Here is a 14,515-nt window from a genome sequence, read left to right on the forward strand (position 1 = left end):
GTAGTGAACTAAAAAGAAAGCAATTGGGGGTATAAAATGATAGAAATTTCTCTCAAAAGGGCCTAAGATAACAATGCACCTTTAGTTTTTGATAATATGGTCAAAACAAGCTAGAATCTCAATCTTGTTCTCAGTTTAATTTGTAATTCTTACACAATAGATCGAAGTCCTAAAAACTCCAGAATTTTTTAAGGAATAAGGAAAGTTTTATTGAGGTATGTATGGCTAAAACCCCATCTTTTAGAAATTGAGCTTCATCGTTGGTTGTGTGAGTACAGTAAGATTAAATTGAATTGTTGTATTGATTGCTATTTCACTTCACTTGGTGTTGCAACCTTATATGTGTGGAAACTATGTCTCAAATTGATCAACGTGTTATTCTTGATAATTTGAAAAGGTGCAAGGACTATGAATAATGTATCGAAATGCTTAGACTATAGATTAAAATTGAAGTACGTTGTTGTGCCATTTACATGAAGTCTCATCTACGCCTACAACCTTATTTGCTCTTGTGTGCCATACTCTCTTAAATTACAAACCTAATGTTGAAAATGGGAACAATGTGAAATGTGAATTGTGGAAATGTGAAAATTGTGGCCCTAAGTGTCGGTAAGCTAATACATGTGTAACCAAAGATTGGAGTGAAATGAATAATGGAAAATGGTAACACCTCGGTAAGGCGGCCTAGCCGATCGGGCCATGATCGGACGCTATGACATATACACATGGCGTTTATGCATTGATGATTGAAACTGGAAAGTGTGAATAGAATATTGGTAACATCTTTGGGAGACGTCCTAGCCGATCGGGTCAAGATCGGACTCTGCTCAAGATAGCAGTGGTAATGTGAACGATGTGGAACAACATGAGATGGCCAACTAAAGGCTATGGATACATGATGTGAAGGTTGTGTAATTCTTTCATGTTGATAATGTTGTGATCGTTTAATGCTTTGGAGTGATACCTGTGATTTCCTTATTTGTGTATGAAAGTTCTTTCTAATTTGATGGTGTTTAGTTATACATACTAGTACTATTCCATGGTACTAACATCCCTTTTGCCGAGGCGCTACATTTTTTAAATGAATGTAGGTGGCTCCATAGCGGATAGTGTCGGTCGTGTGTAGAGAAGCATCCTTCTTCTCAAGATCTCGGTGAGCCCCTTTCTCCTTCAAGGGGATATATTGTATATCTTTGTATTGTGTACTTTCACTTTAGAGATATAGCCGAGGCCTTGTTACCGGCGTTGTCAAACTCATATTTTGTATCCTAGAGGATCCGTAGACATATGTATGGGTTATGTACTGGGGTTGGATGGGTCTACGACATGTTGTAATTCTAAACTTATGTTGCCTATAAATTGTAACTCTATGGGGATCTTGGAAACTAACTCATCTACGGTTTAATGTGGTGTTTAAAATGAACTATCAATGTAGAGTGTGATGTCTTTCCCCATCTAAATGGATAAACAAAAGTATGGTTTCTTTATTTATATCGAGGTGGGTAGGAAGTGTATGGTAAGGCTTGCTTAGTTGGGTTCACTCGATTGAGCGCCTGTCGCGTCTCACGGGGTTGGGGCGTGACACATACTATCCTTAAGGCGAGGCGATTCAGAGTCTTCAAGGTATATCTTCCACATCCGCAGACCTAGAAGTCCCTCTCTGTTCTCCCTTCAGTTATAGGATCTTTCCTATATTTCCTTGTTGTTAGGCTTATGGAGTTAAAAACCTTATGTATTTTTCTTTAGCTTGTGATTCATGAGATTCCAAGTTTTGGGAGTGTTTTGTGTTCAGTTTGAGAGAGTGATATTGTATATGCCGAGCGACATTTTAAACTTCTTTATTATGTTACTCGTAAATTGCTATTTTCATATCTTTATTTCTTTTCCCAAAAATTGTTAGGCTTATCTAGTCATAGAGACTAGGTTCCATCACGACAGTTCACAGAGGGAGAACTTGAGTCATGACATGAACGATTTGAAGTGAAGGGAAGCCATGGCGTGACTGGTAAAGTTAATCTCTTGTAACCAAGAGGTCACAAGTTCGAGCCTTGTAAATAACCTCATGGAAAAATGCAGGGTAAGACTACGTATGATAGACCCTTGTGATCCGGCTCTTCTCCGGACCCCGTGCATAATGGGAGCTCAACAAACGAGGTTTTGTTCAAAGGATAGGCTATAAATTAAGTACTTATATTGCATAGAATATTATACTCCTTTCTAGTATAATATTACCTAATTTTCAGGTGAGAGATCAGTACAATTAATTACTAACCTAATATGTCTCAACATTAAATGTTTCTAATTAAAAACCTCTAGAGTGTGTTAGCTTTTAAGGTGGTCAAATCAACTTTTAAGTTCTTTATAATTTGTTGTACTATTTAGAAAAGTAACAAAATGCTTAAAATAAGTTAAAAATTGCTTAAAACAAGGTAAAAGCAATAAGCTGGGCAACCCTAGTTTATACACATGGCGGTTATGCATTGATGATTGAAACTGGAAAGTGTGAATAGAATATTGGTAACATCTCCAGGAGACGGCCTAGCCGATCGGGTCGAGATCGGACTCCGCTCAAGATAGTGGTGGTAATGTGAACGATGTGGAACAATATGATATGCCCAACTAAAGGCTATGGAAACATGATGTGAAGGTTGTGTAATTCTTGCATGTTGATAATATTATGATCATTCAAAGCTTTGGAGTGATAGCTGTGATTTCCTTATTTGTGTATGAAAGTTCTTTCTAATTTGATGGTGTTTAGTTATACATACTAGTACTATTTCATGGTACTAACGTCCCTTTTGTCGAGGGCGCTACATTTTTTAAATGAATGTAGATGGCTCCACAGTTGTTGATACCTAATTTTTCCTTATATATTTTCAAAATGACATATATGTGCATATATAAGCACCCCAAAGGGTTTTGGCATTTTTAATGATTTTTAAATCAATTTATGGCCTATTTTTACATCATAAAATCCCAATAGTTATTCCCAAAACTTGCCATTTTGGAAAATAATTTACTTTATTCTCATAATTACCTCAAATATAGTTGGCATGATTTTTGCATATTTTTACAAATTCGTTTGGTATTTTAAAACTAAATTGCATGTAATTGCCATGCTATCCTCTTTAAGATTTAATAGCATTTTTCTTAAATATAAATTGATCCCAATATTATAGATTAAGGTTTACATATTATTTATTAACTCAGTACCTTTAATTTTCTTTCAAAACATTTTTTACTATTTTTATAAAATAATAGGGGGAAACTGGTTATTTAAATTTTAGCCTCAATTCGTTTCAATTTTAACCACAATTCCATCTCAATCTCAGCCAATTTCAAGCCCAAATTGGACCAGCCCAATTCAAATTTAACCCGACCCCCGACATATTAACTAAACCCGTCCATTTGTATCTTCAGATCCTGGTCGTTGATCATTTTGATCAATGACTCTCATCCCTCCTTTCCTTTTTAATTTTGAACGACCTAACTCTATCTAAAGGGTATAATATTGGAAGAGCGCAACCACGCATTATAAGCGTTGCTATGGTATTTGTTTGGCACGAGTGGAATATGATGTTGAAGATGCAATTTACAAGAATGAAACAAATTGACATATGTTTCCACGTTCATAAGATAAATGATTACAATAATTGCAGTAATTACAACAGTATTGAAATAAAGCAGTAAAGGAAAGCATCTAAAGGAAAGAAAATACATGAAGATCCAAGTCAGTTTCGTAGTGAAAGAATAAAAAATAGTAAGTAAAGCAATTAATGAGATAATAAAGTCACAACCAACATGCAATGCTAAAAGCCTAAAGAAGATCCCTAGCAGAGTCGTCATGCTGTCGACGCCCCTTTTTCTCTAACCGTGGGGTCAGAAATCGGGTATACGACATTGGGAGGACAACTCTATTCCCTTTTGAGAATTGGGTTTAGAAGTTGAAGAGTCGCCACCTAATGATTATAGTGCGTTAGGACACTTTAAGAAAGGTTTGAGATGAAGAGACCAGAGATTAGGGTAAGGGCTAGAAATTATCCCGAGGGGAAGGTGTTAGTCACCCCTCAAGATCCACTAGTGTGGTTCCCGGCCATGTTACAATTGTGACTTTACAAGTAAACAATCAGGGCTCAAATAAGGATTCGCACATAACATTGCGACCAAGTTGAAAATTTTTGAAGGTAAGTAGAGAGGGCAAAAATTCATGAAAAAGATATTTGAACAGTTTTACAAGAAGAGATGAAAGCAAATAAAGGAAGGGGAGTCCTAAGTTTATAATTAATATGGATCACTTCAATTCAATACCCAGCGATCAATCCTCAGAAGAGGGGTCGCACGTGATATTAACGCATCAGTCATCATATCCATATCTACCCTTCCCACCCCGTTAAGGTGTTAAAGAGCGAAATGGTATCGTTACTTATTGCATGCTATTACCCGTCCAAATCCTATCAGTCTTGGAGGCATATGGGCTACTAATCCTAATGGGAGAGAGTTGGGGCTTTTGCGGAGTTTCAAAAGGATAAAAAATCTAGGCGACAAGCTATAACAGATAGCAGTCAAGGCTCAAGTTGGCCTCCTTATTCAAAGCAGCAGATTGTTTAGCATGACTTACAAATACTGGTTCGGTCTGTATTAAACTTAACGTAGGAAGGGTGGCTAACTTATCACATGTTTTTCAGATAAGAGGTCCAAATTCGGCCTGCCTGCTGGTTGTAATTATCAAAACTGATGCAATTATAAAATTTTACCCTAAGACTTACCTAGGCATTAAAAAGAACCTATAGGCATGATATCTATAAGTTTCGGAAATAAAGAAGTAGACTGATTGCAGAAAGGAATTGTCAGTTACAAAAACATAAGTTCTGTAGGTGCTTACACATTATTGCAACTAATTTTAGACGAATTGGCGATTCAAGTTAGTTAATAGCTCCTATAGGCATGCTTTCTAAGTGTCACTGATTTTAAACACTGTTATTATTATACAGAAATCCTATAGGAAGGTCATATATATGTGATTGGTTAGTTGTTTAAATCCAATAACAAGTTTGCCTAATGACTAATGCACATGCAAAATTGCAGAAAATCCTATAGACATGGTATCTATATGAAAGTGCAGAAAATCTTATAGGCATAGTATGAAAATGCAGAGTTTCAGTGATTTGTAAAACGTAGAACTTTTAGAGACAGTAATTCCTACAAGCATGATCTCTAGATGGGATACAGAATTTCGGAAATGATAACCCCTATAGGAATGACATCTAACCCTTGCATGCATAGTTCCCTATCCTTTTCCACTAGCCAACCCCAAATGTTTATTACAAGATTATTACAGACCAGAATTAATCAAAAAATAAAATACATCCGAAATCAGAATTCCAACCAAGAAGGGCCTAATTCAGACTCCCAGTCTGACATGTGTAGTAAACCATATTTCAAGGATCCAGTTTCTGAAGCCTTCTCTTATGTGGGATGTGTCAAAGTTCCAAGGAGCTTCAAGAGCTCCAGGCAGTGGTTACACCCCAAACACCATTCTAGAGTTATAGTAAAGTGTAGTGCGGAAAAGCCAGCCCTCAGGCATCCAAGTTCAGAGGGATCTCTAGGGTCCCAAAGCATGGCTTACCAGAGAGAGGCAGAACTTAGAACTAGGAATTAGTGCAAAGTGAAAGAGGGATTGGGGAGCCATAGCAAATGGTGGTCATACCCAGCCATAGGTGTTGACTGGCACACCCCTAACCATTTGTTTGGTCCAAACAAGTTAAGAGAAGACCTTAGAGGTCAGACCTGAGTCTAGATGGTGATTAGGACACCACCAGACCCAAGTCAAGCTCAACATATAAAGGGGAAAAGGGAAGTGAGAATTGATTCGAGTAAAGGGTTCAAAAGAACCTAGTTCAAAGTCATGGGCAGCAATAACAGAGTGTTGTCATGGCTAGAACTGCACTCTCATACAAAGGAGTAAAGGGAAGGGATTCACATGAGAAGAGCACATATAGAGTTGCAGAAATATAAGGAAAGAAAGCATAACAGACTAAGATGTAAACACATGGTGAAAGAGAGAGCATGACAGGCTAGGAAATAAACACATAGTTAAGGGGCATTATTTAACTAAGAATGACATTCCAAATGCAAGTACTAGAATAGAAGAACAACAAAAACAAGTAAACGGCCAGAAGTCAACAGGAGCAAAATCGAGTCTTCAGCAAATACTTGGGAGTTCAAAGAGAACTCAAGAATGTTTCAGAAAGTAGAAAGAGAAGAGGAGCATAGTGCTCAATACTAGAAGTTGAGAAAGTAGTAGTAGAGAAAGTATTGAAAAGTTCGAAGTCTTTTTGTGTATGTCCCTATTAAGTGCAAAAGGGGTAGCCCCTTTTATAGTGTAGAAGACAAGTGAGAATAAGGTAAGAAAATAATTTTGAAAGTCAATCACACAGATTTCCCTTCAGCCAAGGGATTGATTTCAAACGGGCATGACAAATAAGGAAAGGATTTTGATTTTAAATCTTTTCTAAGGTAGTATAATAGGGGTAAATACATGGAAATTCATTTAAGGAAATAGTTCAACATTACACGGTTTGAGCTAAATAAGGGAAGGCAATCAATCACAGCCAATAAAAAATCAAGGTTTGAGCCTTGACATGAATGGATCTAACCAAGAAAAGGTGAAGAGAAACTTAATTTGAAGAAAATCATTAACAATCAATCATACCCTTTTGAACAGGGACTCGGAATCAATCACGGCTGGCCAAAGGCCTTTTCAAAGAAGAGAAAGTCATATAAAAACGATACAATGACAAGAGAGAGTTGTTGCAACACTAGCAAAGAAATCAGAGTAGCAAGGAAAGTTAGGTTCATAGACTCAAAGTGAGTCTTTGAAAGAGGGTTAGGGTTCTGAATGGAACCGTAGCCCAAGCACACAACCAAGCTTGTCAAAAACCTCCAACACTAGGGTTTTCTGACTTAAATCAGATACATAGGCGAAGAACAACAAGTAGAATAGGCTCAATAGCCTCTCTCAGAAACTCATGAGAGAATAAGCAAACCGAGAGAACAACAAGTTTGAAACACACGGAATACATTTAGGCAAAGCTTTGTTGCTTAAACAAGTTCAGGAGAGACAAGCAATACAGGTTTAGGAAAACAGTAGAAGAATCATGCTTAGGGATTTAAACAAAAAATCTAGTGAAGGCAGGCAAGGAGCAAAAGCTTAGTAAAAATACAGTAAAGGGATATGCAAGGGAGACACATAAAACATGCTTATAGAACCCAGTAGGAGAAAGAACAAAACACAAAATAGAAGAACATGCGTAATAACGACAAAACACAAGAACATAGGAGAAGACATGCAAGGAAAGAACATAAGACATAAGCAAAAAACTCGTAAGAAACATGGAATATACGGATTTACACAAAGAAAAGAAGAAGGAGAAGAGACAGAAGTCGTTTTAAGATTTTTGAAAACCCTAAATCGAAACAGACTAGTTTCAAAAAAGAAAAATTGGGGAAAAGTTTTAAAAACTTCGAGTATAACACAACTTTACCACAGATCTAAGAAAATAAAAGAAAATAGGAACCTCGAACAGCTTTAGCGTTTCTCAGAAACCCTAGAAACTAGAAGGCTTGGAAAGGGTCTGGTCTCGAACAGGTCTGAGCCAAAGTTATGCTTTTTAAGGCTAGAACACGTCGTAACAGAGCCGGAGAGGCCATAGGACCTCAGATCTGCGGAGGATCTGAACGGGCATCGTTGAGGTCGAACCTCGAAATCTCGAACAACCATGATTTGGGGGTGAAGGGAGGTGAGCATAGGCCGTCCATGGCCTGATAAGCCATGGACTCCGATGAGATTTTGTCAGAAAAGACGAGGAAGACGGCTAGGGTTTTTGAGTGTTAGAGAGAGTTTGAGAGAAAGGGAGGGTTTGAGGGTGGCGGTCGATCTCTTGAGTTGTCCGCTCAAGGGTACCTGGTGTCTAATACCCCAATAGAAACCTTACCTTATCTAACTGTGCATGCATCATGGTCAAACATAGCCGAGTCAGTCATGTTGTCCACATAATGACTCATTAAGATAGCATTGTCCAAAGTCCATCGGGTTTCCTGAAACCCAAACGGACACCTACATGTTCTGTGCATTTATTTGGAGAACTAAATGCTTTTTATGTTGATTATTGGTATTAAATAGTCGAGTCCGGTGGGGGTGAGGTCTTTACCCTTTTGTTTTGAAGAAAATGAATGACAAAGTTCCTGACTTTGGTATGGTAAACATACCTTCACTCTTGCAGACTTGGTGGAGAAACCTCCCATCGAGCAACCAAATCAACGAATGGAAAGAGAGAGTCACCAAGGCTAGTGAGAATCTAGAATACCTGGAGTACAGTTTGCTGGAATTGGAAGGGAAAGTGAAGAAAAGAGTCATCGACTGTCAAAATATTGAGGAAGGCAAAGGAGAACGTCTGGCGATAGCATTTTTACTCGAAAATCTGCGCGAGTTGGAGGACTTGATCAACGAGAACATTCAACCTAAAGAAGGTCCTTTTGGGACCAAGTAGTTAGGTGTCTTTCTTTTCTCTTTTAATGTAATAAGGCCAATGGCCATTAGTGACATTTTTACTTTCCGCTATTTTAGTGTCGTTTTGGGATTCGTCTTATTTTTGTCCATAAAATGAGGCATTTAGCATTATAAGTTCTCCAAAATAATTTGTCGCTAGGCCTACCTCAAGCACAACGAGGCACCCAAATTAGGATGCAATTTATATTCTTGCACAATGTGTTTAAATATTGCAACATTTTCTTCTCATAACCCGCACTAACTTGTTACCTTTTTGTTTTTCTTTATTTTTATTCCCCTCTCCAAAGGTTAGTTCGTGCATTCTGGCACCATAATCATACAGTAAGAGATCCAATGCTCAGTCAACAATTGGTCAATCAGAACCACCAAGGCCCGGAAAGCTTCGGGGTAGCAAGGCTAAACAAAAGCACTATGCAACACATTTTTACTTTTTACTAGCTGATTTTATTTCCGCATTGTCTTTAATTTTGAAAAGAGCTATGATATTCAAAACAATTATGAATCTAATCGAAGCATTTTAGTTTATTATATATCTCGCTCGTATTAATTTCCTATCATTCACTTTATTTTACACAACATTATTATTACTTGCCTTGATGATGAACCAACGATTGTGACTTGCAACGAAACAACGCAACAAACAGATACGGACTCAGAAGAGGATGATATACCAGAAGAGGTCGTTAGAGGAGTTGAGAATTTTGAAAATAGGCCTAAGTCTAACTTGGATGAAACTGAGGTCGTTAATCTGGGAGATGCGGAGAATGTAAAAGAAACGTGCATCAGTGTTCACTTGTCACCATCAGAAAAGAAAGAGTACAAGGAGTTCCTAAAGGCATATGAAAACATATTCGCCTAGTCATATGATGATATGACTGGTCTCAGCACATCCATTGTAGATCACAAACTGCCAACAGATCCAACATGCCCGCCGCTAAAGCAGAAGCTTAGGAAATTCAAACCCGACATGAGTTTCAAAATCAAAAAAAGGTTACCAAGCAGGTCAAAGCCAAGGTTCTTAGGGTAGCAGAGTATCCGACATGGTTAGCCAACATTGTGCCAGTGCCAAAAAGGATGGGAAAGTTAGAGTTTGTGTTGATTACCAGGATCTTAATCGGGCCATCCCCAAGGACGACTTCCCCTTGCCTAACATACACATTCTTATCAACAACTGCACCAAGCATGAGTTGCAGTCTTTTGTTGATTGTTTCGCTGGGTATCATCAGATATGGATGGATGAGGAAGATGCAGAGAAAACCGCTTTCATCACGCCGTGGGGAATGTACTATTACAAGATGATGCCATTCGGTTTGAAGAACGTTGGTGCCACCTACATGAGATCCATGACTACCATATTTCATGACATGATACACAAGGAGATCGAGGTATATTTGGATGACGTCATCATCAAATCCAAGAAATCCAGGGATCACATGGAAGGTCTAAGAAAATTCTTCAACAGACTGAGGAGGTACAATCTGAAACTGAATCCTGCCAAGTGTGCATTCGGGGTTCCTGCTGGAAAATTATTGGGTTTCATCGTGAGTCATCGAGGAATAGAATTGGATCCAATAATGGTCAAAGCTATCCAAGAATTTCCACCGCCAAAGAACAAGAAGGACGTGATGAGTTTACTGGGAAGACTCAACTATATCAACCGGTTCATAGCTCAATCCACGGTCATTTGTGAACCTATCTTCCAAATGTTGAAGAAGGACGCTGCTACCAAATGGACTGATGATTATCATAAAGTTTTTGACAGAATCAAGGAATACCTATCAATGCCGCTGGTCTTGGTTCCGCCTGAGCCAGGAAGACCCCTATTGCTTTACCTTGCGGTATCGGATAGAGCATTTAGTTGTGTTTTAGGACAACATGATGAAATAGGGAGAAAGGAGCAAGCCATTTACTATCTCAGTAAGAAGTTCACACCGTACGAGGCCCGGTATTCTCTTTTAGAACGCACTTGTTGTGCTCTGACTTGGGTTGCGCAGAAGTTGAGGCATTACTTCTGTGCTTACACTACTTATCTCATATCCAGAATGGACCCTTTGAAGTATATCTTCCAGAATCCCATGCCCACTGGCAAGCTCGCCAAATGGCAGATCCTGCTAAGTGAATTTGATATTGTTTACGTGACCCAGAAAGAAATCAAAGGGCAAGCCTTGGCAGACCATCTTGCCGAGAATCACGTAGATGGAGAATACGAGCCCCTAAAAACGTATTTTCCCGATGAAGAGGTATCTTTCATAGGAGAAGATATTGCAGAATCCTATGATGGTTGGAGGTTTTTTTTCAACGGAGATGCAAATTTCAAAGGAGTTGGCATAGGAGCAGTCTTAGTATCAGAAATCGGCTAGAACTACCCAGTATCCGCCAAGCTCAGGTTCCCTTGCACCAATAATATGGCCGAATATGAAGCCTGCATCTTGGGGCTCAAAATGGCTATTGACATGAACGTTCAGGAGTTGCTAGTGATCGGGGATTCAGACTTACTCATACATCAGGTTCGAGGAGAGTGGGCAACCAAGAACTTTAAGATACTTCCCTACTTGCATCATATACAGGGGTTGAGGAAAAGCTTCACAAAGACAAAATTTAAGCACGTCCCCAGAGTCCATAACGAGTTTGCTGATGCATTAGCTACTTTATCGTCCATGATCCAACATCCAGATACAAATTTCATTGATCCCATCCCAGTAAAGATTCATGATCAGCCAGCTTATTGTGCCCACATTGAGGAAGAAGCATATGGAAAATCATGGTTCCATGACATGAAGGAGTACTTGACAATAGGGGAATATCCAGGACTTGCCAACGCTACTAATAAGCGTACAATTCGTAGGCTATCCAGCAACTTTTTTCACAGTGGAGGAATCATGTACATGAGGACTCCCGATTTGGGTCTACTAAGGTGTGTCGAAGCAAAATAAGCATACAGGCTATTGGACGAGGTGCATGCAGGGACCTGCGGGCCGCACATGAATGGTTTTGTATTAGCAAAAAAGATACTCCGAGTAGGGTATTTTTGGATGACTATGGAAACAGACTGTATCCAGTACGTTCGCAAATGCCATCGCTGTCAGATACATGCAGATATGACAATGGCGCTTCCAAACGAGCTTACTGCGACAAGCTCACCATGGCTATTTACCGCTTGGGGAATGGATGTTATCGGACCCATCGAGCCTGCCGCATCAAATGGACACAGGTCCACCTTAGTGGCAATCGATTATTTTACCAAATGGGTCGAAGAAGCATCATACAAGGCGGTCACTAAGAAGGTTGTGGCGGGTTTTGTCCGCGAATGCATTGTTTGTTGGTTCGGGGTTCCGGAATCAATCATCACCGATAATAGTTCCAATATCAACAGCGAGTTGATGAATGCAATGTGTGAAACTTTCAAGATCAAACACAAGAACTCTACAGCCTATAGGCCGCAGATGAATTGAGCTGTGGAAGTAGCCAACAAGAATATCAAGAAGTTACTAAGGAAGATGGTCGAAAGGCACAAACAATGGCATGAGAAGTTATCATTCGCCTTATTTAGATACCGCACTATTGTCCGCATATCGACCGGAGCAACTCCCTACATGCTGGTTTATGGTACAGAGGCGGTCATCCCCGCCGAGACGAACTAACCTTTCACCTTACAGAACTCACGATTTTTCTTTGGATGCAGGCACTCGACTCACAATATCATCAGGTATGTTTATGAACACATAGTTTCCCAAGAATTCAACTTCTCAAAATCATCACTTGCCCGTAATTGCTATCCATACACAATCTCCCCAGCAGTCATATTATCGTAATCGGTTATCAGATAAGAGATCTTACTACTAATCATCCTTTTACATGCCTGCATTTTGCATAAGGCTACTTATCTACCTTTCGAGGTTAAGCTCTACCTCCATCTGCATCGCATAAGGCTACCTTTCTGCCTTTCGAGACTAAGCTCTATCTCCATCTGCATTTTGCATAAGGCTATCTATGTGCCTTCCGAGGTTAAGCTCTACCTCCATCCTACATAAGACTACTTATTTGCCTTTCGAGACTAAGCTCTGTCTCCATCTACATTTTGCATAAGGCTACTTATCTTCCTTTCGAGGTTAAGCTTTACCTCCATCCAGCATAAGGCTACTTATCTGCCTTTCGAGACTAAGCTCTGTCTACATCTGCATTTTTGCATAAGGCTACTTATCTGCCTTTCGAGGTTAAGCTCTACCTCCATTCTACATCGCATAAGGCTACCTTATCTGCCTTTCAAGACTAAGCTCTGTCTCCATCTGCATTTTGCATAAGGCTATCTATGTGCCTTCCGATGTTAAGCTCTACCTCCATCCTGCATAAGGCTACTTATTTTCCTTTCGAGACTAAGCTCTGTCTCCATCTGCATTTTTGTATAAGGCTACTTATCTGCCTTTCGAGGTTAAGCTCTACCTCCATTATGCATCGCATAAGGCTACCTTTCTGCCTTTCGAGACTAAGTTCTGTCTCCATATACATTTTTGCATAAGGCTACTTATCTTCCTTTCGAGGTTAAGATCTACCTCCATCCTGCATAAGGCTACTTATCTACCTTTCGAGACTAAGCTCTGTCTCCATCTGCATTTTTGCATAAGGCTACTTATTTGCCTTTCGACTCCAAACACCTTTTCAAATCTAATCATTTCATCTGTCTTTTCGAATCTCCATCGACACACTCCGTCAATGGTTCTTGAACTACATATGGACTGATTCCTGTAAAATCAGGGATATGTAGGCAGCACAGAAGCCAGGGCTCGGTCAAAACTCTTTTCAATCACCTATCCGGTCAAAATTGACCATCTTGTCTTTACCCGACAACTCTTTCATCCTCCTCGGGTAAAGAGGGGCAGTCGTTGATACCCAATTTTTCCCTATATATTTTCAAAATGACATATATGTGCATATATAAGCACCCCAAAGGATTTTGGCATTTTTAATGATTTTTAAATCAATTTACGGCCTATTTTTACATCATAAAGTCCCAATAGTTATTCAAAAAACTTGCCATTTTGGAAAATAATTTACTTTATTCTCATAATTACCTCAAATATAGTTGGCATGATTTTTGCATATTTTTACAAATTCGTTTGGTATTTTAAAACTAAATTGCATGTAATTGTCATGCTAGCCTCTTTAAGATTTAATATCATTTTTCTTAAATAAAAATTGATCCCAACATTTTAAATTAAGGTTTACATATTATTTATTAACTCAGTACCTTTAATTTGCTTTTAAAACATTTTTACTATTTTTATAAAATAATAGGGGAAAAACTGGCTATTTCAATTTTAGCCTCAATTCGTTTCAATTTTAACCACAATTCCATCTCAATCTCAGCCAATTTCAAGCCCAAATTGGACCAGCCCAATTCAAATTTAACCCGACCCCTGACCCATTAACTAAACCCGTCCGTTTGTATCTTCAGATCCTGGTCGTTGATCATTTTGATCAACGACCCTTATCCCTCCTTTCCTTTTTTAATTTCGAACAACCTAACCCTATCTCTCATTTCTCTTCGACCGTCGCCCTCAAACCCCCCCTTTTTCTCAAACGCTCTCTAAAACTCAAAAACACTAGCCATCTTCCTCGTCTTCTCCGACCTAATCTCACCAGAGTCCATGGCTTCTCAGGCCATGGACGGCCTATGCTCACCTCCCTTCACCCCCAAATCATGATTGTTCGAGATTTCGAGGTTCGACCTCAACGATGCCCGTTCAGATCCTCCACAGATCTGAGGTCCTATGGCCTCTCCGTCTCCGTTCCGATGTGTTCGAGCCTTAAAAATCATAGCTATGGCTCAGACCTGTTCGAGACCAGACCCTTTCCAAGCCTTCTCGTTTCCGGGTCCTTTTTCAAAAGGGTATGATTGATTGGTAATGATTTTCTTCAAATTAAGTTCCTCTTCACCTTTTCTTAGTT

General features: G+C 39.2%; 1 protein-coding gene across 1 annotated transcript; it reads left to right on the top strand.

The window, feature by feature from the left end:
- Window positions 1-10,272: 10,272 nt before the first annotated feature.
- On the top strand, window positions 10,273-11,502 carry LOC138890057 (uncharacterized). The gene is made up of 2 exons (XM_070173407.1): window positions 10,273-10,359; window positions 11,137-11,502. Exons 1-2 carry the CDS (start codon window positions 10,273-10,275, stop codon window positions 11,500-11,502), a joined length of 453 nt encoding a protein of 150 aa, XP_070029508.1.
- Window positions 11,503-14,515: the final 3,013 nt, after the last annotated feature.

Source organism: Nicotiana sylvestris, chromosome 1 (genome assembly GCF_000393655.2).
Source record: "Nicotiana sylvestris chromosome 1, ASM39365v2, whole genome shotgun sequence".
In the NCBI taxonomy this organism is placed as follows: Eukaryota; Viridiplantae; Streptophyta; class Magnoliopsida; order Solanales; family Solanaceae; genus Nicotiana; species Nicotiana sylvestris.